This window comes from Sminthopsis crassicaudata, chromosome 2, assembly GCF_048593235.1.
Source record: "Sminthopsis crassicaudata isolate SCR6 chromosome 2, ASM4859323v1, whole genome shotgun sequence".
In the NCBI taxonomy this organism is placed as follows: domain Eukaryota; kingdom Metazoa; phylum Chordata; class Mammalia; order Dasyuromorphia; family Dasyuridae; genus Sminthopsis; species Sminthopsis crassicaudata.
The window spans coordinates 588,269,778-588,294,883 of NC_133618.1; the positions used below are offsets into that span (position 1 = coordinate 588,269,778).

Below are 25,106 nucleotides of genomic sequence, written 5' to 3' on the forward strand. Positions count from 1 at the left end.
GTGTAGAAGTATAGTTTCTCTTAAAAATTGAAAATAGATTTTCACATTCTAGGGTGGGAGAAAAATACTTATTATTTAAGAAAATAGCAAGTATAACCATGAAAAATAACATGAAAGGGAAAAATCCATTTTTGACGGGCAGTAATGGAACTCCCTGTCTTATTGTTGCACATGGTCCCCTTGGAGTTCCCTCCACTCTGGCTTACACTTGTTCATTGTGACTTATCTGGATGAGGGTTTCTTTTTACAACACCAGCCTATATAAAGTGGAGTGGAGTCAGTGAGCTGGGGGGGAAACAGGAGTTAAGAAAGCGACATACAGAGTCCATCCAAGGTGGGCTGAATGAAACAGCAGGACAGCATCTGAACAGCAGCTCCTGTCACTGATTTTTGGTATGATTACTATCTTTGGTATGTTGTATATCTTTCAGGAATGATAGAGACATGGGGGCATTACACCTGAATCTCCCTTAGGATATATTTTTTTTTTTCCTATGCAGATTGGGGTATACTTTGTGCTTCCCCTTAACTGAAAATCTTCATTCCAACCCCAGAATGATAATGCCCTGGGCCATTATAGGATTATGACAGTCCTGCTTTCTTTGTCTGGCTGCCCAGCAGTGTCCACATCCAGAGAAGAGATGGTGATAAGGATATTTGTCCTGCTGGCCATCTTAACTGAGACATTGGCAGGGCCATGTACCCCAAATAAAGCAGGTATGGAGTATTTGAATAAAAATTATCATAAAAATACTAATTCATGATGCTATTGCTTTTTTAATTTTACAAAGTTCTTTTCTCATAGTAACCACTAAGGTGGAGAGTAAAAATATTATGATCCCTGTTCTAAAGATAAGAAAACAGATACAGTGAGATTGAGTGACTAGTCTATAGTCACACCATTACTAAGTAACCAAAACAGTCTTGAATCTCCAAGCCTAGCTCTTTCCACTAGATGTTTCCCTTAGAGGAAAAGCTATCCAAAATGCTATTCTGTCACCTTTGTCCCTAACTTAATATAGTTACACTTCATAGGCCTGCTTCTAAATCCCCCAGATATAAACAAGGCAGATACTAACATTTTTTTTTTTAAATAGGAAAATATGCATAAGACTTTTGTCAAGAATTTTAAAATCATACAGCCTTTACATTTGAAAAGGGACTTGAAAATCATTTCACCTAATCCCTTCATTTTACAGATAGGGAAAATGAGGCCCAAACAGAATGATTTGCTCAAGGTCAAAGAGGAAATTGATGGCAAAGTCAAGACTAGAATCCAGATTTCCTGATTCCCAATTAAGTGAATTTTCAACTACTTTTAAAAATTGATTTTGTCATATCTTCTACATTCTCCTCTTTGGGTTTTATTTCTTTTGTTATTTAATTCTTATCTGTTGCATTTAACAATCTTTTCTCTTTTTCTTATTTCAAATTGTCTGCATCTTCAGTGAAATCAAAACACAACTGTCATTTTAAACTATGTATGCATTTCTTTCTAGATGTTATTCTTGTATTTTGTTATCCTAAAACCATCATCACAAAAATACCAGAGTGTCCCTATGGATGGGAAGTGCACCAGCTGGCTCTTGGAGGAGTTTGTTACAATGGAATCCATGAGGCAGGTTACTACCAGTTCATAATCCCTGACCTGTCACCTAAAAACAAGTCCTATTGTGGAACTCAATCTGAGGTAAGGCCAGTTCACAGTCTGAGTCAGTGGAGAAGAGCACAATATTTTTTTTGCCAAACAAGATAAGATTTTATAGTTATTGAAAATAATTTGACAAATAAATCTTCACAAAATTCTGGACCATAGGCATAGAATCACAGACTTAAAAGGGATTATTTAATTCAATTTCTTAATTGAACAGAAGAAACTGAGACTCAGACATGAAATCATTTATCTAAAATCAGGTGAAATTGGTGCACCAGCTTAGATCTCCCAACTCTAATGCAAAATTCTTTCCAATTTTAAAATCCAGCAATTAGCACAGTGCTTGGCACAGAGTAGGCATTTAAAAAGTGTTTGTCAATTATTTGTTGACTATATACTCAATTGTCCTGAATGTCAGAAGATTTGTCCTCTGTTCAATTTGAGAGAAATAAAATGTACAAAGATTTCTTTACAGGGAATTGTTCTGGGTCTTGAACCCTTTTGCCATTCTATAGAAGCCTAGGAACTTCCCTTCAGAATAAGGTTTTTAAATGCATAAATTAAAGTACAATGGAAACCAATTGCATTGAAACAAGGTCATCAAAAATTTGTTTTTCAGGTTCACAGATCCCAGGTTAAGAACTCCTGCTTTATTTATTACTAAAAAACTCCTGATTTATTAGGTCAGAATGTTTTGTGCTGCAATCTGGAATTATCTAAGAACTGTGCTTTTATGAGTACAGGAATTCCCCTCCACCAATGTGAATTAACAACCATCTCTGACTTAGGATCTTAGAAAGTTGTTTAGGCTCCCAGATGGTTACTGACTTTCCTAGAGCCACATAGCTAGTTAAGAAGTGCCAGAGACAGAAATTGAGACTCTCCCTGACTCCAAGGCCAATTTTCTACCTACTAGGGTGCATTGCCTTCCTGGAAACACTGTCAATAATAACATGATAAAAATATTATTTGCTACTATTTTCTGGCTCATATTGATGTAGCCCTTTACATTTTACAATGTTCTTTCATTGTAGCATCTCTATGGGACATCACAGCTCTGGGTTCTGAACCAAGAAAGCTTACAAAAAGGGAAAGTCAGTTAGTATTGGAGAAAGAACCTGAGCCAAATGGGCTATATGTGAAACATGACCTTGGAATATTTTCCATTCTTAATTTCTGGGAAAGAGTCTATCAGGGTACTGCTCCAGGAATTTTGACTCATACTACTCCAGACATTACTGATAAAAATCAAAACCTTCCTTCTATAAATCAAGAAAGTGATAGGAAACTCCAGAGCCTGATGGGAATTCTTTTTGCCTTTGGTTTTTCACTTGCAAATGCTCTGTCCATTTAAAAGACTGTGTACAAAACTCTCCATTCATTTCCCCAACCGTTCCTGCAGCATTCCCAGGGGCACCAAGGAAACATGACCTTGTTTCTCCCACTTTCTCGCTCTAGTACAAGCCCCCTATCTACCATTTCTTCAGCCACATTGTGTCCAATGACAGCACAGTGATTGTGAAGAGCCAACCAGTGAATTACTCCTTTTCTTGTACGTATCATTCAACCTACTTGGTCAACCAGGCTGCCTTTGATCAGAGGTAAGTCTTCTGGACAAGAAGGACATACAGCATGCATGTGCTCTGGAGCCCCTTCCAATCTTGCATGTTTCAGTCCTTATGCAAAACTCTCTCCCCTTTCCAGAGTGGCCACAGTACATGTCAAGAATGGGAGCATGGGCTCCTTTGAAAGCCAGTTATCTCTGAACTTCTATACCGTGAGTTTTTTTAACTTATTATTTTTCGGTTACAATGTGATCAATATGAGAGATGCCTGGACTGACCTGTATGTATCTATCCTTTCCCTCTTCCCCTCACCCCAACATGTCCCACCTGTTAGTTAAGATTAAGACTCCAACATTCTTTCAAGCCTTAAATCACTTTAAATTAAGCAGCAGCCCAACATTCATTGAATATTGGAGTCAAAAGAGATTTGGGGGGTTGTCTAATCCAATTCCTTTATTTTGCCAATTTAAGAAGGAGCATTGGATTTGAAATTAGGTTAGTGGTTCAAATCCCAAATCTGTCACTTATTGATTGCATGACTTTGGAAAAATCACCTAATTCTCTGTACCTCAATTTATTCATTTGTGAAATGAAGGATTTATATGGGATGACCAATAAGTTCCTTCCTAACTACTAAATCTGAAATTTTATGACTTGCCTAAAGTCACATGGTTGGTTAATGGCAAAGGTGGGCCTGGATTTTGACTCTCTTTGCTCTTAATTCCAAAGTTTTTTCCAATTTTTTTAGACTTTAGTACTTTGTATATGAAAGCCAGATCTTATTTATGACATGTTATTCAAATTAGTGGGCTCAGAGCAAGGAGCTAAGACACATTCCATCAATTAGCATGAGAGTAAAGAGAGCATGAAGGAGTGAACATGTATGTGCATATTCACATATGTGTGGCTGTCCATGTTGCATACATTTTTTAAACTTAGACTATCAAAAAAACCTTTAACTTGTTTTCTCCCTCCTCAATTACTTGTAGATGCAATTGGTACCTTCCTAATCAGAGTCAAAAAGTAGTCCCATTCAAAAACCATGTCCAAAATCATTAACCGCTATCTGGTCCCTTCTACCATCATTTGTTTTTTATAATCTATTTTGTAAACAGGCATACCGCATATATACAAATAGATGCACACTTTTGTACATTTGTGTTTGCACATACAACCACATACATACTTCACTAAGGAAAGCCATCTCCAGGAAGATAACCTGATTCAATTAGCTTTATATTTGATTCCTGATGGTCAAAGGGACTTTTGAAATCATGTAGTATAAACTAGGATTTTGAAAATGAGGAAACTGAAGGCATGACTCTTGCCTCCCAATCCAGTACTCTTTCTTTTTGACACATCTTCTGCAGAAATCTGTCCCTACTTAACAGCACATCTAATCTTGAGAGAAATGACCTTGTTAAACCTGTCTTGGCAAGCAGGCAAAATTGGTCCATACAGTGTGAGCTTCCAAGGCTTTGAAATTATGCTAAGACTAGGTGGCAGGGTACAAATGCTTCATCCATGTGGACTCTGGAGGAAATCCAAGCATTCAGTGTATAAATGTACAAAGTGGCCACTGAACAGTGGCTGAGCAACCATCTGTATTAGCTTTCCACTTTTTCCTGGAGTTGTTTTTATTTTTTAATGATTATTTTAATCAAACAAAATAAAACAAAATGCAGAATCATCTGCTTACTTGGCAGGAGTTTAAATGGAAACAATGATAATGTTATTAGGAAATCTTCTCAGAGAATTTTTCCTCCCTTTCAGTCAGGTCAGTCTACTGCATCTCACCATATCCTATTTTAACATAAGTGAAGAATACAGGTGGCATGTTCTTGCTGTTCTTGTGTCAGGCTTTTTTTTTTTTTTGGGGGGGAGGCACACAATGTGTTCAGTTTTATTAAGTTGTTTCAAAAAGGCCTTCCCCCAAAGGGGAGTGGGGATGAGGATTTCACCCAAATCTAAGCTCAAAAGGAGCTAAATGGGTTCTAACTTTTGCTACTTTCCCACTAGATGCTGTTGCATTTGGGGGCCTATTTAGCATTCCCTAGAGCCATGAGGTTTGTGGTTGGTTTCCAGGGTCTGATTCAGGCAATCATCTGCTGTTTGGGGCCTGGGCTGGCTTCTTCCACTTCCTTGGAGAGCATTCTTGTGAGTTGCTGAAGCACCAACCAATTCTTGCATATATTTCCACCCAATTAGCAGGTCAGGGACCATGACCTAAATTGAACAAGGAAATCTACTGAACAACAAATTGCTCTGGATTCCCTGAGGCATCAATGACAGGTTTCAATAGACTATTTCCTTCCCCTAGCTTTTAAATTTGGAATTGTAGCAAAAGTTGTCCAGATTCTTAAGCCAAATAGAAAATTTCTTGGAAGCTGCTTCATAATCTTTAGCCCCACAAGAAACAGGTAGAAATACAAGACAAAACCCAACCCAATTAATATTTATTAAAAACCTACAATATGTGAGGCAGAGAAGCTGTAGAACTCTATTCAGAGCCAAGAGGACCTCTTCCTCTGATATAACCTGTCTGTTGACTTTGGGCTAGTCACATAAGCTCTTAGTGCTCCAGGAGAAGCACTAAGTTGTTGAGAAGGTACCAATTCACCTTGGATGTATCCTCATCTGGGATTTCTATATGAGAATGACAAAGTACCATATTAGTTATCAGGGATTAGAAAATTTATATATATATATATATATATATATATATATATATATATATATATATATATATATAATCTCCTAACCTCAAAGAGTTTCTATACTGCTTTGCTCAAGTGGGGATGCACTTTGAAAAGCAAAGCAGAGAGAATATGCTTAAAGTCACAGGGCCAAATATAAAGCTAATTGATAATCATTCTGGGCTCAGATTCAACTTTATTCCATAAAACATTCTATTCAACAAACACGTATAGAACACCTAGCATGTGGAAGGCTCTGTGTCAGCCACTGAGAGAGAAACAGACACTAATAAGGCAGGTCTCCAACATAATAGAATTTGTTTTCTAATAGGGGGAGAAAGTACAGATAGGCAGATGCCTATAATACAAGGCAAAAGGTGAAGGCTTTAAAATGGTAAGAAGAAAGTATTGCTAGAGTTCAAAGGGAGACATCACTTCGGGCACTGATAAACACTTATGGCTTTATTCAAAACCTTTAAGCTAAGACTTGAAAGATGGGTAAGTTTCAGTAAGTAGGTATGTGGGAAGAAAACATTTGAGAATTTTGTTGTTCAGTCATCTTCAGTTGTGTCTCACTTTTTGTGACTCCATTTGGAATTTTCTTGGCAAAGATCAGAAAACTGAGGCAAATAGAGTTAAGTGACTTGCCCAGAGTCACACAAAGGTGTCTGAGATCTGATTTGAACTCACAGAGAAGTCTTCCTGACTTCAAACTCAGCACTTTATCACTACCTAGTTGTCCCACTCCAGTTTTAAGGAATGATATAAGGATAGATCAGAGGAAGGAAAAGAAGAAAGAGAAATGTTTAATTGGGAGTGTAAGTAGCACATAAAAAGCACACTTTAGACTCTGTAAAGTCTTTAGTGATTCTCATTGAAAGAGTAAAAGGATGTAGTAAACTTTTGGTTATTAGGCCGAGCAGCAATCCAGCATATTCAATCACCAAGCAAGAATTTTCTTATTTAAGGCTAAAAGATAGAAATGAGAAAAAAAAATGATAGGATGAAATTACAAAGGATAAAGGTGAAAAAACTTAGCAAATTGCCATTTGGTGATGTGTCTTCTGTTAATTACTACCATCAGAAACAGTAACAGTTTAGGAGAAAGAGAAAGCAAGAAATTGAATCTGAAAATTTTCACATTCATCAGATTTTTAAACATTCAGTCACAACTATCAGCAAAATTTAAATGTAAAGTGGCCAAAACTCATAAAATTAAAAAATTTTTCAAAACATATTTAAAAATTTAGAAATGGTGTGTTAACAAATGAATGCATAAAAGAGATATATAAACAGCTATGAAAAATATTTCAGTGCAAAGGCAATTTTAAGATTTCTAAAAAAATACATTACAAATAATTTGTTAATTAAATGCACAGAATGTTTATACCCATATTAGGTTTTTTAAAAATCTTTTAAAAATACATACACCAGTGTTTATGAATGGTATGATTCCTGAGTGTAACATCCAAGGAGGCAAGGACTAAGTTTATAATACTGTTAAGAGTCCATGACAGAGGAAACTGAAAGGGTTATTATTGAAATGCTAACATTCAATTTTCAAGCTAAAAATGCTATGCTTCTTAGTCTCTAAGGAAGTAAAATGACTTCTTGTTGATAGTCAAATTTTATTCAGCCTAATCGTTGGTATGATAAGCATAATTCATTAAAACATTCTAAGAACTTTAAAATAATTCACTGGTTCTTATCATTAGTACTCTTTAGGTAAAAAAAAATTTCTCTATAATTCAAATGAAATACTTTATAGGTGAAACCCTTTGTTCTCACATAACTAACCTTAACATCAAATGTCTAAGAATAAGCTCTCAATGTTGATTCTTACACATGCCACTTCCTTTTCATCACTTTTGAAAATGGGCCTTTCTAAAAGGGAGTAAGTCTTTACTTTTATGTTTGATTCCCAAATTGAATATGTTAATTTAATGGTCATTCAAGTATGTCAAGGAGAGTGTTCATATAAATAAACACTGGGTATGTAAAAATAATGGGGACTTTTAAAGCAATCCTTCCGTAATATGATAAAGTAATATGATTAGAAAGGTAAATCAGGGCCAGATTTGTGAAGGGCCTTGAATGTGAGCCTAAGGAGATTGAATTTTATTTGACAATTTACTTGACTCAAATTATTTTTTTCTCTATGTGTGTGTATGTATATAGCAATTGGGGTTTGGTGACTTGCCCAGGGTCACAAAGCTAGTGCTAAGTGTCTGAGTCCAGATTTGCATTCAGGTCCTCCTAACTTCAGGACTGGTACTCTATTCAATGTGCCATCTAGCTGTCCCCTCAAATGAGTCTTAACAGGGTAATGACTTGACTACATCTGTGCTCTTGGTGGATTAAACTGGCTGTAGATTTAGTATAGGATATAATGAAGGGGGAAAGAGAATGAAGGAAAGAATATAGAATCATGAAAGAAGGGACCTTAGAGCAAAGCAGAACCTCCTCATATTATTCAATGTATTGTGCAAGGTTATACAGACAGAAAGTTTCTGAGGTGGAATGTGATCTCGATGACTATAAGTTCTATGCCCTTTCCACTGGACAATAGAGAGATTAACAATGGGGCTTTGGAATCCAGAAATATGGTTGGAACTAAACAAATGTAGAAGTCATTCATACATTTTGAACTGAGCCTCAAATGATGGGTAAGTTTCAACAAGTAGGTATGAGGGGAGAAAACATTTGAGAATTTTATTGTTGTTCAGTTATTTTCAGCCATCTCACTCTTTGTGACTCCATTCGGGTGTACATTCTTACATAGAAGGAATAGTTGACACAGTGGGACTGAATTAAGTACATTCCTACATAGAAGGAATAGTTGACACAGTGGGACTGAATTAATAACCAAGGGGAAAAATTAAGACAAGAACAAAGATTGAAGGATGAAGACAGAGCCTTAGGAAATGCCTCTTAAAATGGACTAAGAAAGGAAGAAGTAGTAAGAGTAATAGGAAAAGCTATTAGAAGGATAGAGGAGAAAACCTGGAGTACGGCATAACAGAAGCCAAGGATAAAGAGAGGGAGAAGGAGGGCATAATACATGATTTTAGCTTTTTCAAAGAAATCAAGGAGTCTGAAGTCTGAGAGAAGTTATTCCATTTGGTTATTAGGAAGTCATTGGTGACTTAAGAAAGAATAGTCTCAATAAAATGGTAATGTTAGAAGCCTAACTCCAAGGTGGTAAGGGAGTCATTGAGTGTGATCTATTCAAGAAGGCTGACAGTGAAGGGCAAGACAGAGATGAGATCTGAGTCCTGGATTTTTAATCCCCATCTTTCTAGACCAAGATATCTTTTCTATTTCATCACCAGTTAATAAATAGTGCTAATTAGATGGACCCAGAGATTAGAATGTTGGGGGTATATTGAATAAGACAACTCATATAAACTTTCCAACACAGTCTGAAATCTGTCTCAGAAATAAATAGAAAGATCCATTGGACCTTTGGGTTTCTGAGTGGGTTAAAGGTAAAGAAAATTTTCAGTCCCGCATCACTACTCTTTGCAAGAACTCAGTGAAATAGTTGCAGACTCAAAAGAATAGCTGAGAAACAATCTCAGAAATTATTTTAGTCCATAGGACCAAAAGGAAACAAAAGTCAGAGTACTTTAATTCAACAAGATTTTATTGAACTCCTTCCAGGTACTAGAGATACAAAGATGAAAATGAAAAGTCCCTGTGCTCAAAAAACTTATATTCTGCTAGAGAAAAACAAAGTTAATGTAGATAAATAAAGACAAAACATATTTTAAAAGACAAAGTTTATTTTCATTGAAGAAAGGTAAACATTAAAAAATAGTGGAATTGAGGGAGGTTTTTAGTAATAAGAGAAGCTGAACCTTGAAGGGACATAGGGATTCTAAGAAGTAGAAGTGGATATAGCCTACAGGGACATGGGAGTTACTATGCAAGGTAATATTCATCCTCGCCCCCATTTTAGCTCTCTCCATTGCCCTAACAATCTGAACTCCACTACCCATACCCAACACACTACTAGACCTAAACCTAGGACTTCTTTTATCCTATCCCTCTCAGGACTCTCAGTATACTCAATTCTATGTGGGTGAGCATCAAATTCAAAATACGCCCTGATCGGAGCTCTATGAGCAGTTGCACAGACCATTTCATACGAAGGGAGATGGAAAACTCTGTACAGAGACTATCTAATAAGCATATTTGACTGTGAGGTAGAGTGTATGAAGAATTATGTGATCAGCCTAGTCTGACTAGATAGTCTGACTCAGGAAGTCAGAGCGGAAGATAGTCTGGACTCAGATTATACAGGACTTTCAATGCCAAATTTAAAAAAAAAAAAATTCCATTTTTTTCCCTCAAAGGAATAGAGAGTTAGAGAAATTTTGGAACAAAGAAATGGTGTGGTCAAATATATAAGTTGAAAACTCTTTGAAGTCAGGGACTCTTACCTTTTGTCTTTGCATTCCCAGTGCCTCACACAGTAGCTGGTACATAGTAGGTATTTAATAAATGTTTATTGATTGAATGTTTTATCTCGGCTTTAGGAAAGATAAGTTTGACAGTTGAATTAAAAAGGGGCCAGCCTACATATAAGCAATTAGGAGACTACTGTAATAATCCAGGCAGGAAATGATGAACTGTTAGTGAAGAGAGGAGACACGTGTGAAAAGTGTTGGGGGAGGGGGGGTAAAATTGATGAGCATTGGCAACTGGCATTGGAAATGAGGAGGGGTCACAGAAAATGAAGAGTCAAGAATTAATCCTAGTACTAGGATTTAGAACTTAAGTTCCTGAAAGGTTGTAGGATTTTTTGTTTTGATAATCAATTGTCAAAAAAAAAGTTAAAGAAAATTACATTTTTGGTATATGCTGTTTACTGTGTCTGTAGGACATTCAGGTGGAGACATTCAGAAGAAAGTTAGTGATATAGAATTAACATTGAGGAGAAAGATGAAGATTAGGTATGTAGATTTGAGGGTTATCTTTATAGAAGTGATAATTATCCTCATGGGAATTGATGAGATCATCAAAAGAAAAGGAAAAACAGTCCAGGTCAAAAACCCAGTGGGATATCCATGCAAAGGAGATGAAGAAGAATCAATCAAATAGAAGGTTGGAGGAGAATTGGGAGACAGCAATATCATGAAAAACTCAAAAAGAGAGAATATCTTAAAAGAGGATGAAAAGGAATAATTGATATTATCAAACTCTGTACAAAGGTCAAAAAGACGAGGATTAAAAATAGACCATTCTTTAGCAATAAAGAGATCATTGATGATCCTCACAGAAAGGAGTTACAGTCAAATAATAGGATCATGAACTGTATTAAAGGGTTAAGAAGTAAGAGGTGAGAAAGTTGAGCCAAAGAGTTAGATGAGGTTTTTTTTTTTCTCCCTCATTTTGTCTTTGCAAAAGAAGAGAAATGCAAAAGTATAGCCTGAGAAGATAGTAGAACAAAGTGAAAGTTTTGGTTTCCGTTTTGGCTTAAGTATAACATGGGCATGTCTAGACCTGGACAACTAGGTGGTGCAACAAATAGAGTTCTAGGAGTCAGTAAGGCTTCTTGAGTTCAAATCTGACCTCAGACCCTTATCAGCTATGTGACTGGACAAATCTCTTACTTATTTAGCCTTACTTCCTCATTTGTAAAATGAAATGGAGAAGAAAATGGCAAACCATTTCAATATCTTTGCCCAAAAAAAAAAAAAAAAAAAACCTAAGTAGGGTCATGAACATTCAGATATGAGTAAAATGATTGAATAGCAACAACAAATCTAGACACTTGAATAGGAGGAGAAGAAGCTAATAACAGAGATTGAAAATTAGAGAGATGGCAGAAATTATTGAATGATCAAACTCAAGGAAGAGACTTTAGAGGATGGGTTCAGAGGCACAAGTAGAAGAGCTTCCCATGACAAGGAAAGGGTCATTTCTTCATCAGACACTGGAACAAAACAAGGAAAAATAGATAATGTGATATTAAGAAAATTTGAGGTTTAGAAGTAAGAAGAAGAGTGAAAAAAAGAGAAGTATACCATCAATTTCTTCTATAAAGGATGATGTGGAAAGCATCAGCTAGGATCTTGGCAAAGTATGATATACATAATTAAGGAATAAAAGAAAGTTTGGACCATTCTGTGGGAAGTGTAATAGAAAGAGAAGAGTCAAAGTATTAACTATAGAAGTGGGGACTCAGTACTGTAGTGGACCTAGTTAGTTATGTGACTTTCTTTAATGTATTATAAGAGTGGAAAGGAAGGAGGTGCCTAATGGGAGTAAGCCAACATTGAGACATAAAACAAAACAGCATTCAAGGGACAAGAGGTAAAGAAGGATTCAAATATAGAGAATAGAATGAAGTTAAACTAACTAACTTAGAGTCAAGATATCAAAGGGACTAAAGTGAAGCCAATATTAGTAATGGGCTGTAAAAGAATGAAGGGGTAAAATAATTGGAGGTTATGATAAGGACAACAAATAGACTTGGCAGAGCTAAGACACTGAAATTGGAGAATAAAAAGCAGTGGTCAGATAGAGCAATTCCAAAATTATTGGCTATGAAGAACACTTATAGTCAACAATGAGATCCAAAGGATAACCATTCCTGTATATGACTGAGGAGTAATGGTGATGCTGAAATGGGAAACAAGGGTGTTTAAGAGGAGACCAATAAGAAAATTAAAGCCTCTGAATACAAGGGCTGACATTGAAATAGAGAGTTTCAGGGCTGTACAGTCACTAATTTCCTTCAGAAGGGAGGATTTATAGATAAATAATACTGGGCATGAATTGGGTGATTATATAGAAGAATAGCTTGCTAAATGATGATAGCAAGGGAAGGATCTAGAAATAGCACTGAGGGACAAGAAGCATACCAACTCCTTGTTCTGGCCCAGTTGACTTGGGGCAAAAGGGAACATAAATCTAGGCCTGGAGATGATGGCCAAGGATGTGTTGTTTTCAAAAGGGAGCCTGGTCTTTGTGATTGAAATGTGTAAATGAAAGGTCCATGAGAGAAAGAGATCTAATAAAAAAGACAGTTTATTAATAAGAGCAGGTTTCTATAGGGCACAAACAAAGGAAAAGACTTTCCTCATTTTCTAATAATTTAATTTATGCTATGAATCAAACCCTTATCTGCAAAATAAAGGAAATGGACTAGATGACCTCTAAAATTCTTCCCTAATCTATCTCCTGCAAGCCAGATCACATTCTCCACATAGTTGTAGGTAACTTGCCTGTCCTCATAACCCAGCTCACCCGTTGAAAGTAATGAGACCCTTATCATTCCACTGACTTCTCTGTAACTGTAATCCTCCATCACATCTACTCCCCAGCTCCCTGAACTGACCCATGCACAGTTTTTCTCTGAGACCCAACTGGGCAGTCCAAATACTCACTATATATTTCTTTCCAAAGAATGCCAAGTTCTCCACTAAAAAAGAAGCCCCTTTTGTGTTGGAAACTTCAGAAATTGGATCAGATTTGTTTGCAGGTGTGGAAGCCAAAGGGTTAAGTATTAGGTAAGGGAACCAACCCACTGAAATTTAGATTGAAAAAGAAAGCTGTTTATAGCCATGTCAGAGCAAAAGAACTTCTGTTTCAATGGTCCTTTGTTTTCCTTTCAGGTTTAAGGTCGTCCTGAACAGTTGCTGGGCCACACCTTCAGCAGACTTCATGTATCCCATGCAATGGCAGCTAATAGGGAAAGGGTATGTACCCTTCTCATGGGTCAGGGCTATAGAATGAGGCCTGGATTCTCTTTCAGGTTGGTTGGGTTTCATGCTTTGGGAGGTGTGGGGAAGAAGAGCTTTTAAGCACCTTAGCTGTGGCATTCAAGGCAACAGCTAAAGTGGAACTCCTCTTTTAAAGGAAATGTCTAATCATTTTTCACCTGAATCAATTATCCATTTAGAAAGAGAGGATTGATTTTTCTTGTGCAACAAGAGAACTGTACGGATCTGCATACATATATTGTATTTAAGATATACTTTAACATGTTTAACATGTTTAACTTGTATGAAACTGCCTGCCATCTAGGGGAGGGGGTGGAGGGAAGGAAGGGAAAAGTTAGAACAGAAATGCTTGAAAGAGTCAATGTTGAAAAATTATCCATGCATAAGTTCTGTCAATAAAAAGCCATAATAATAAAAAGAAAAGAAAAGAAATAGAGGATTACAGCTCTGGAGCTACAAGAAATCTTAGAGGCCACAGATTCCAATCCACTCATTTTGTAGATGTAGAAACTGAGTTCTAGGAAAGGTTATCTAAGTTACTGATCCAAGGTAACACAGGTAGTAATGATCAGATGTAGACTATGTGCTCAGGCCTCTGACTTCAGAATCAGTGATCTTTTCATGTACTCATGGGTACATTACATTACAAAACTCACCAAAAAATAAAGTAAAACTATTAACTTGTAAAACTGAAGTCAGTTAAGTGCTGACATCAATTATTATCAGAGTGAAGGATGTCATAGACAGATAAGATATTTTGGATAACTGGTTGGTTAGAGCAGCCATAAAATTTTCAGCAGAATGGGAGGTGTTGGGTTATATCTGAACAATCCAGAAAGATTCTCTTCCTTTTGGGGGTGGCAAGATTTAAGGAGCAATTTTGATAGCTGTTTTATCCTTATTGATGATGAATTCTTTATGTTTTAGAGAAAATTATACCAATCAAATGACTCAGAGTATCCCCGAATGAATTCTTGGCTAGTATGAATTGATAATAACTTCAAACCTCTTATTCTCTTATGATTGCAATTTTGCTGTTTTACACAATGAATCATAATATTTAATGCTTTATTATTTAATGCACATTCACTTATCCTTCCTCAAATTATTGTTCCTTATTGTTCCCGTAATCCAAGTCTTCAACATTGTGTATATCTTACAAGTTCCATCCTTGAGATAAATCTCTACAATGCACAGGAAATTTAGCAATGCATTGTCAATGTTATGAAAATACTGATGCTGGGAACTCATCACAAAACAACAGGAATCAAAGTTAGAAAATGTATCTCCAGAATTTCCCAAATATTATTTCTTCCACTTTGATCAGGAAGAAAGATTGATTTTCAAGACTCCTGGAGAGAGTGGAGAATTCAAAACATTAGAAATTTCTCTTTACACACAAATTCACCTAATATGATTTATTTTGCAATATTCAGGTGACACTCACATATGCCCCTAAGGCAGAAACACTTACACTAAAACACTGTTATAAGTCTTTGGGGGTTGGGGGCAGATGGATTCCAACATTGCCTGGACCTATTTTTCTCCAAGGGGCCCTGTGCCAGGAATTCAAAGTGCCAAAAGGAACTTGGGCTGAATGATCTAAACATGATAATCATGCCTACTCATCCATCATTGCACTATTCCTCATGCTTCTTCCCTGCCCCCGGGTCTGGTTTTTTTCCACCAGCTAAAGTCATTACATGACATGAGGGAACTCATTTTAGTGAGCTATTTTAAGGACCTGCTTAGTTTCAACTAAGGATCTCAGGTTTACTAACCAACAGGGAGTTGAATTTCACAACTTAAAAAAAGTGTCCATGACTCCATTGCTAGTCTGAAGCTGACACAAATAGAGGAACCAATAGAAGAACCTTGAATTAGAATTGAAACACACCCTTCCCCTCCCCTTCTTGCCAAGGGTTGGCTCTCAGCATGGAATTTTCAACTTTCTATTTCTTATTTCTCCCACTTGGATCTGGACCTGATGAACTAAAGTTTCCTGTATCATTGCCCTTTGGATTATAGGATCATAGATTTATGAAGGGGGCATTAGAGGTCTACTACCTCACCTCTTTCAGTTCAAAGAGTCTAAGACCCAAAGTTTGTCCAAGGTCACATAGATAATGGTAGAGCTGGGATTCAACCCTCTGCCTCTAAATCTAAAAAAAGATGGGTTTCTGGCCACTGTCTCATGTTCATAAACTTGGCATAAAATGTCAGAATTAGAAAGGACCTTATCTATTTATTCATCTAGTTCAAGCCCCTTTACCTTAAAGAAGAGGATAATGAAATCCAGAGGAGGGAAACAGTTCTCCTAAGATCACTTAGGAAGTGTAATGTACCTTCTAGAGTGCCTGGGGTTCAGTTTATTCCTCTTATTCATTAGGCAAGTTATTTAACTTCTTAATGTCCCACACCTATCTCCAAGACTGGTTCAGGACTACTGTTATGGTAAAGAAAGTTTCCTTTAGGAATTCCTTATGCCAATGAGATGAGATTTCCTTCACCATATATAATATATGTATGTATGTAAGTTTATATGTGTGTGTCTAAAAGGAGGAAAAGTGAGAAAGAAAGAAATTAAAAGAAAAAGAACATGAGAAAATAGAAGACAGAGAGAGAGAGACTGGGGAGAAGAAGAGACAGAGAGAAGAGAGTGAGAAATTGATTTTAACTATATATATGAAAAACTGTATAATGCTATCTGATCTAATTGACATGTGGGTTAGTTTTCAGGATTCAATTATTTTTCCCTTATCCAAGGGAATGTTTGGAAATAAAGGTCACATAAAAAAAAAAAATCCTTTTTTTTTAAAGAGATAATACTGAGTTTAGCTACCTAGTCCTGCTACCAAAAGACAAAAATTATGGATGCAATTGGGGGGAAGGGAGAAAACAAATCCTGTAGATCTTGAACTTCATTGGAAAACTGACCTCAACCAAAACCTCTTGAATGTTGGTATGACTGGTTGATTGGACTAAGGGGTTTGTGGAAAGCACCTTTAAAGGGCCACTGCTGTTGTGAACTTGCTCTTAATCCAGCATTACCCTGGTTATCTGCATGGACCATTATACTGTGGACTCAAAGGAGTGTCCTCCATTCTACTTAGTCATATCTATATCACCTTAGGAGACCAAAGTAAAGATCAGGTAGATAGAGGTTCTTTGGTTTGTGCTTCTCATTGTGTTTTCAGATGCCCTACTGATGAAACTGTTCTGGTTCATGAAAATGGCAAGGATCACAGAGCAACTTTTCAGTTCAATGCTTTCCGCTTCCAGAATGTGCCCAAACTCTCCAAGGTTTGGCTACACTGTGAGACATTCATCTGTGACAGTGAAAAGTTCTCCTGCCCAGTGGTAAGTCAGTCTTCCACTAGTCTTCAGAGAGCAGCTCAACTTGCTAGCATTACACAGTCAGATGCCAACTTGGGGAGAGTTCAATATTTGAAGGTCTTTATTTTTAACCTGGGAGGATTTAAAATGGAATGCTGTTATAGACCAATAGAAATTCCTACAAGAAGAAAGAACAGTGGGTTAGGGGTCAGGAAATCGAAATTCTAGTCCTGGATCTGTCATTAGCAATATCTTGTTAACCAGTTAAACCTGAGCTCTAGGTTCCTGATTGATAATGGTGATGGTAATGGTGCTTGTAGTAATACTTATGATTTGAAAGTTGGAAAGGAGCTCAGAGACTAGTTAGTACAACTTGTATATGAACAAGAATTTCCTTTATTGCATACCTGAAAAGTCATCATCTACCCTCTGACTGAAGACCTCTGATGAGAGGGAACTATAACCTTCTCAAGCAATTCTTTGTTCTTTGGAATAGCTCTAATTTTAATAAGAACTTCCAAATAACAAATCTAAATGTGCCCTTTTTTTCAATTTTCTACCCCTTACTATTAGTTCTACTTTCTGTTATTAAGCAAAACTATTGATTATGTTCAATTCGTCATACAGATAAGCATATTATATATGTGTGTATACACATAAATAGATAAATAGGGAATAGTTTGTAAATAGCTGTTTTCATCTATCAATTCCATTACATTGAGTTCCTTTAGAACAGGATCTACTTTTTGCCTTTCTTTAGAATAGTCCTTGGGACATAGTAAGAACTTAATAAATGTATATTAACTGATTGCTAATTTTTATGACACCCCTTAAAATACTTGAATATAGCTATCATATACCTCTTTGTATTCACTTCTCCAGGCTAAACACACCTGTTTCCTTAAAAGTTTTCATATGGCATGGTTTTGAGGCTCTTTATCATTGTATTTACAGACTTTTGGATTTTCTCTAGCCTACTAATGTCCTTAAATTACTCTCCTTTGCTCTCCTCCCCATATTCTATGATCTAGCTACACTGGACTATTTGCTGTTCCTTGAAGAAAACACTCTTTCTATGCCTTTGTAGTGCCTGACCCTACGTCTAGAATATTCTAGCCACTCACTTCTGCTTCCTAGTCTCCCTGGCTTTGTACAAAACTTGGTTCAAGACTCACCTTCTAAATAAAACCTTCCCTGGCTGCCAGAGTTGCTAATCCTTTCAGATTGCCTTCCATCTGTTATCTATATATTTTATATCTTCCTAGTTGTTTACATGTTATCTCCCCCATTAGAATATGAGATTCTTAAAAGCAGAGAATATTTTTCCTTTCTTTGTATCTGTTGGTACTTAGTACAGTGCCTAGCACCTAGTAAGCCTTTAATAAACATTAACTGGCTACGTTGTAATATAGTATAATATAGTATCATGTAGTACAGTTTACTATTTAGAGATGTCACTATGGCTAGCTGGATATACTGCTTTGAATTCACACAAAATATCTCAAAAAATCTTAGGGTAGTTTTAAGTTATTAAATTTATGTACTAAGATTTTGGGGACATTCTGTGTTTGGAGATCTTGCTAAGGAATCAGTCACATTGGATGTCTCAATTTCTCTCCTTCTTCCTTAAGGAAGTTTCTGTAGACTTCAGTTGGTGGTTTTTTGACAGCTTGTTGATAACCAAAGAACTTAAGTGACTGAAAGTCATTTCTCCTGTGACCTTCTTTGCACTCATTCCATCAAAAAATAGAATGTGAAGCTCCAGGCTGTTATCTTGGCTGATTTACTTGGAAGGGAAAATTAACCAAGGGCATATTTTACAAGCATGCTCTTCAAGAGCTATTAAGATCAAGGTCATAGTGGGCATAAACTTTTCTTCCTGTCCCCAGAAGACTTGCTGGAACATATTAAGTTAGGGTGATAACTGTATGATTTTTAAATTTTAATGAAAACATTGCTTTCCTCTCTCTTTTTTATTTCATTTCCCCAATGATTTTCTTTCTCTCTTTCTACTGCTGTGACTCTCCATACTCACTGTTGGCTTATAGACAATATCAACAGCTAAGAGCATAATAGCTAAACTTGCTTTTCAATGGGTGGAAAGGGTTAAATATTAAACTACAAAAATAAAATACTCTTCTATAAATCTCAATTTGATTTGGTAAATGGTCATTTTAAAAGCCATTAATTCCACAATCGTTGCTTGAAAGTGTAATGAAATAGTTCTCAAAGTTTGGACCATAAATCCTTGGGCCCCTGGAAACCCTTTCATGGGATCCTTCAGGTCAAAACAATTTTCATAATAATATAAAGATTAAAATGTCCTCCATTTTTCAACTGCATACCTTTGTGAAGCCAGGTTTAAACCAAAACAATGTTTCATAGCAGATTTAATGAAGAAGTAGATATGAGAATCCAGCTGTCTTATATTAACTTAAACAATAGTTTTTCAAAAACATGAAAGCATGCCTTCTCACTTTACTTGATTTGGAAAATATGGTTATTTTTATTTTTAAAAATGTAAGAATAAGATATAATAGGTTTATTCTTTTAAAATAAACTACAGATATTTTTAAATTTTATCACTTTTAATTTCTACTACTGAAAATATCAATACACAAAGTCCATAAAAACAAAAGCTATTTGGGATCCTCAGTAATTGTTAAGAATATAAAGGGCTAGAGGCAGGTAGATGGTGCACTGGATTGAACACCCAGAAGTCAGGAGGACCTGAGTTCAAATTTGGCCTCAGACACTTAACATTTACTAGCTGTGTGACTCTGGGCAAGTCACTTAACCCCAATTGCCTCTCAAAATAAATGAATATTTTTTTAAAAGAGTGTAAAAGAGTTCTGAGATGCAAAGGTTTAAAGAGCCACTGCTCTGACATGTGCAGAGAAAGCAATAACTAGGCTTTTTTCTCAAAGTTGTACCTTATTAACTCTTCAAGAAGTCTCAAGAATGTCCTGAATGCTTCTTTTTAACTCTTCATAATGTGAGAATGACTTTCCTCACGTGTCAGAAATATTGAATATTTCATGTGAACAGGTTTTGAAGTCTAGAATCTGGATTTGAATCCCTTACTACATATATGACCTTGGACAGGTCAAAACTTCACCTTTATAAATCTCAGTTTCCTCACCCATAAAAGGTGGGTATTGGATTAGATCAGTTCTTCTATTGGTTTTACACACCTTCAAAATATTGCATTCCTCTCAAAGAGTTTTTTTGTGAGGCATATCTATTGATATTTGCCATATTTTAAATTTAAGTGTCCTAATACTATTACATAGTTGTAACTTTGTGGATTCCCTCATATTGCTTCTCTTCCTGTTATTGAACTGAAGAATCTTCTTATTTGTAGATTGCCTTATAATGGGATTATATGTTTTTAAAATGTTTAGTCTAAATTAAAAGAATGCATGTTTTGTTCTGCTTGTTCTTCCCTTCCTCCTATATGCCCCTATCAATAAGCTCAGATGTTTCACTCTTCACAGCATAAGTAAAACACTAGATTTGTGGAACTGCACCTTTTATCCCTTGATATTAAAACATGGAATTGTAAGCACCTGTTTTCACATTTGTTTTTGTATTCTTAGCACAGCATCTGTCAGAATATTACATGGTAAATGCTTATTAAATAATATTGAGTTATATTTGCTACTATCAAGGAAGTATGGAAAGACAGTCTACTTTCTGTCATGTCATTAAATGAAAAAAAACTTCTAAGTTTAAAAAAAGCTTAGTAAATAAAGTTTTTATTTTAATAATTTAGTTTTTAAATAAATATATAATGAATATTTCTATAAATTTGTATTCATAATTTTAAGATCTTTCCTCTTTTCTCTCCTTTCTTGTTTTTTCCTCTTCTTCCCTCCCACTTTTCCTCCTTCTCTTCTCTTCCTCCTCCTTCTCTCCCACTCCATTTTCCATTCAGACCTGTGACAAAAGAAAGCGCTTTCATGAAGAGACAGGAGGAGTGTTAGTTGTGGAATTTTCTATTCGTAGTAAGTACTTCTGGATTCATCTTTGGGGAGGCCATGTCTGAATCCACAAAAGGTGGGAACATTTGGACTTGCAAAGCTATTTGTGGTGATGAACCTAATTTTTCCTCTACCTACTGTTAGCCCTGATAGCAAATTGATATAAGTGAATTGACTATGCTGAGCCATAAGCCCATTTATGGATACTTTAGTAAATGATTAGTAGCATCGCTTGAAATCCCTCATTTCATACCAAGCTCAATCATGAGAAAGTGGTGGATTGTTGTTATTGTTTTTTTACTGACTCTTTTTATCTGACACTTTTCTTACTGACATCTTTTATCTTGAGTTCTTAACCTGGAGCTTTGTATACTATGTGAGCTTACTTAATGTTTGTTTAATGAATGGATGAATGAATGGCTTCAAGTTCTATCTAAGTTATAGGATATATCTGTTCTCTAAACACAAATTCCCTGGAAGATGTAAAAGTCCTGATAGTTCGAAGTGCATTTTTTAAAAATTAAAACAAAATATAGCCTACCACTTTTACTTTTACTTACAACATTATGTTGTGATACCTCCCCTCTAGAAAGTTTTGGTTTTTAAGATTACAAATGTGTTTTCTCCACTTACTATAGGCCGAGGCTTCTCCAGTCATTATACTTTCTCAGGTAAGAAAGTGCCAGACCTTGAAGCAATGGGGTTCTGTTTGCTTGTAAAGAGCAAGAAGCCTAAATCACTTAGATTTGCACTAAAAACAAAGCCTTCCAAGACTAAGAATTAATTTACTTTAAAAATTAATTTTAATAAATTTTCATTTTCATTTTGTAAAAATGCCTCTAACATGAAATTAAAGATGTTTCTGTTGTGGGGATGGAGAAGTAAAGTGTGATAATTTATCTCTTTCCCCAGTCCATATCACCTACTTAATCAAGACTTTCCCCATCCCTGATGCAGTAGAAATTGGAGGTCTCTGAAGAAAAGAGGCAAGGCAGGGAGAAACAGGAAAGTAGGAGGAAGCAAAGGGGTAATCACCAGGGTGGGAAAGAGCAGAAGCCAAAAGGAAGGTGAGAGAGGTGATCTAGGGTATTTGCATTAGGACCTAGAGGGAAAGAAAGGCAGAAGAAAGAAGGATATTAGAGAGGAGGGAGAAGGCCTGAAGAAAAGAGAAGAAAGAACACAATAGGAAGAAAGGAGAGAAGAAGGTGGGGAAGAAAAAATAAGGGGAAGAGAAGAGGGAAGCAGGATGGTGGAGGAAAGAAAGAGAGGAAGGAGGGGGAGGTGAGGAGGAGAAGGATGAAGGGAAGAAGGAGGAGAGGTAAAGGGAGGAAGAGGAGGAGGAGGGAAAAGGAAGAAAAATGAAAGAGGAGGAGGAGAAAGGGGAAGGAGAGAAGGGAGAGAAGGCTAAGAGGAGGGAGAGGGGGAAAAGAGAAGAAAAGAAAGAGAAAGGGAGGTAGGAAGAAGAGGAAGGGGGGGGGAAAGGAGAGGAAGAGTTGGGGACTGAGATGTTTCTGAGCATTTTCTAGGAGGAAGTTTCAGCTGCCAAAAGCCTTATTCTCAGAACACACTGTATTAAGAATTGTTTACATTTCACTAAAACCCAGATGTTGATACCAAATAAGGGACTTTTAATTCTAATTCCTGTTTGCCCTTGTAAAGCCCCTTGAATATCCTAACATACAGCTTTAGTTTGATTTCTGTGAGCTGCAATGTCTGAAGTTATATGTAAATTGATTTTTTTATAAAAACCATCCAATTTTTAAAATATCGGAGGAGCTGGTTGCTTAAAATATCCTACTAGCAAATGAATCCTTCACTGAAAGAAAAAATCAGTTCCTATTTAAGATTTAAGATTTGTAAGTTTGGATTCTCATATAGCTAGTTTGCTATATGAGTATTCCACTTTTTTTGTTTTTAACCCTTTCACTTTCTCAATGTCTTAGAAAGAATAGTTGATAGGACTCAGGGACTTTTAGCCAGGAAGAGAACACTCAAACAGTGCTATCACATGGAAAAGGGAAGAGACTTTATAGCTGTAGAGAGTGAATTAGAATGAATACTGATGTAGGGAAGTTACTCAGGGACAGACATAACAAGAACTTCTAACAAGAGCTATACCCAGATAGAATGAACAGCCTTGTTCTCTGTCACTGGAGGTGTTCAAGCAGAGATGATCACCTGTGAGTGACTGTTCCAACTCTAACAGTATCTAATTCTAATAAGATGCAGTTTTTTAAAAGAAAAACAAAATCCCAGTTTATTAGATTTTATCAAAATCTCCTTCAGACCACACTTAGATGTCCACCATTAGCTGACTGCCATCACTTTGCTTTGTTGCATCAATTAAGCCAGCCCCTTCCCTTCCCTAGGTCTCAGTTCCCCCTGTAAAAATGAGAAAGTTGATCCTAATGATCTCTAAGGCTCTCTATCCAGGTATGGCTCAGGCTTCAAGAAGTGGAGGGGGGGGGGAATAAAGGAGAGGAGTTGGAGACTGAGGTGATTCTGAGCAGTTTCTAGGAGGAAGTTTCAGCTGCCAAAAGCCTTATTCTCAGAACACTCACTGTGTTAAGAACTGTTTACATTTCACTTAAAGTCAGAAGTTGACACCAAATAAGGGACTTTTAATTCTAGTTCCTGTTTGTCCTTGTCTCAGGGGTTCTAAACATTTCTCTATGGTTGTTTTGCAGAGATTTTCTATCACCTGCTCTTCATGCTTGGCTTCTGTGCCATGATAGGAGACCACACAGCATCTGTGGTTCCTTGACCCAGCATCACCCTTTGCTGATGACAAATTCATGTTCGTTTTTGCTACAAAAAAAACAACAAAAATTCTTTTATCAGGAAAGTGAATAAAATGGGCAAGTTTTTGTTTTAGTCTTTTTTCTAAATTTCCCAAATTTGAGGGGGTTTTCTTTGTTTAATTGCTGTTCCCCAATTTCTGTCTGTTGCTATTTCTTAAGTTAGAAAGGGACTTTCCTATTCATTCAGTTCCTCTTCCTTTAATTGGGAGAGGCTTTATTTTCCCTTCCAAATTTAAAAGTCAAGGACTGAAGTGCAGTGCTTTGAAAACTGTTAGAGATAACAGTGCATTGGCCAAACAAAGCTGACCTTTTAGAAGGGGGAGTTGAGGGCCATTCATTTTGAGCCAATCCTAGTGTAGGATACCTAAGAAAGGTCAGCTCTTTGGATAAGCATAATTCTGTCTATGCAGTACTGTCAGGCTTAGACTTCCCACTCCTGAAATAAATGTGTGACAACAAGGTATAAAAGCTAGTGAGCACCAAGGGGAAAACTAGGGATCCTCAGATTTTTCTCAGTTTTGTCACAAAATAAATTTGAGGTCTCTGATGACTTGAAGAGACTTCAAGCCCCATAAATAATAGCATTTTTTTTTTATTACACCATAATATAATACCTAGCATAGTGGCACTCGATACTTATTTGCTGATCTGATTGAAATGAGAATAGGAATGCTTACTGCACACATGCATACAAAATTCTTTTAACATGTCCCAGCTTATTTTCAAAATCTGAAACTCCAAACTACACAAGTTACACATACCCACATACACACATATACACACACACAAACACACACACACACACATACACACACACACACACACACACACACACACACACACACACACACCCCTCCAAAAACAAATGAATAGTTGCTGATTCAACAGTAGGTGTTTATTGTAGTAACTATATAAGCAGTCCAGTCTTCCGATAAAACCATAATGTCCAAACCCATTTGGGAAGTATCAACTATAGCAATTCTACATTTTAGTAACAAGGAATTACAGGAGAAAAGCATTTTATTCTAATCAGAAATCTCTTGGCTAGTAAATAGTAATTTATATTCACATTCCTGTGAATATAAATCTTTGACCAGCAGAGCAAATCAATGTCTATGTTCAGTCTGGTTTATTTTATTATCAAATTTTACAATCTTGTATATCTGTCTGCCTGGTTCTATGTAATAAAAAGATTCCTAAAACAAACAATTTGTATGTGCTGTTTATGACTTAGAAGCCTCACTCTTGATAACCAATTCTCCAGCACACCCATGAGAGCCTACCTTAATTTTTTTTTTTAACTTGCAAATGCATTACAGGCCCACAATCACCATTGTG

At 36.3% G+C, this 25,106-nt stretch overlaps 1 protein-coding gene across 2 annotated transcripts; it reads left to right on the plus strand.

Annotated features, from left to right (window-relative positions):
• Nucleotides 1-310: 310 nt before the first annotated feature.
• TECTB (tectorin beta) lies at nucleotides 311-24,974 on the plus strand. Of its 2 annotated transcripts, none has more exons than XM_074295600.1 (11): nucleotides 311-393; nucleotides 501-717; nucleotides 1,500-1,690; nucleotides 3,113-3,255; nucleotides 3,329-3,431; nucleotides 13,332-13,435; nucleotides 13,541-13,624; nucleotides 16,846-17,008; nucleotides 20,922-20,991; nucleotides 21,606-21,638; nucleotides 23,655-24,974. In XM_074295600.1, exons 2-11 carry the CDS (start codon nucleotides 585-587, stop codon nucleotides 23,729-23,731), a joined length of 1,101 nt encoding a protein of 366 aa, XP_074151701.1. In that variant the 5' UTR covers nucleotides 311-393; nucleotides 501-584; the 3' UTR covers nucleotides 23,732-24,974. The 2 variants fall into 2 exon arrangements, with proteins under 2 accessions (XP_074151701.1, XP_074151702.1); XM_074295601.1 differs by having other exon boundaries at nucleotides 317-393; nucleotides 3,359-3,431.
• Nucleotides 24,975-25,106: the final 132 nt, after the last annotated feature.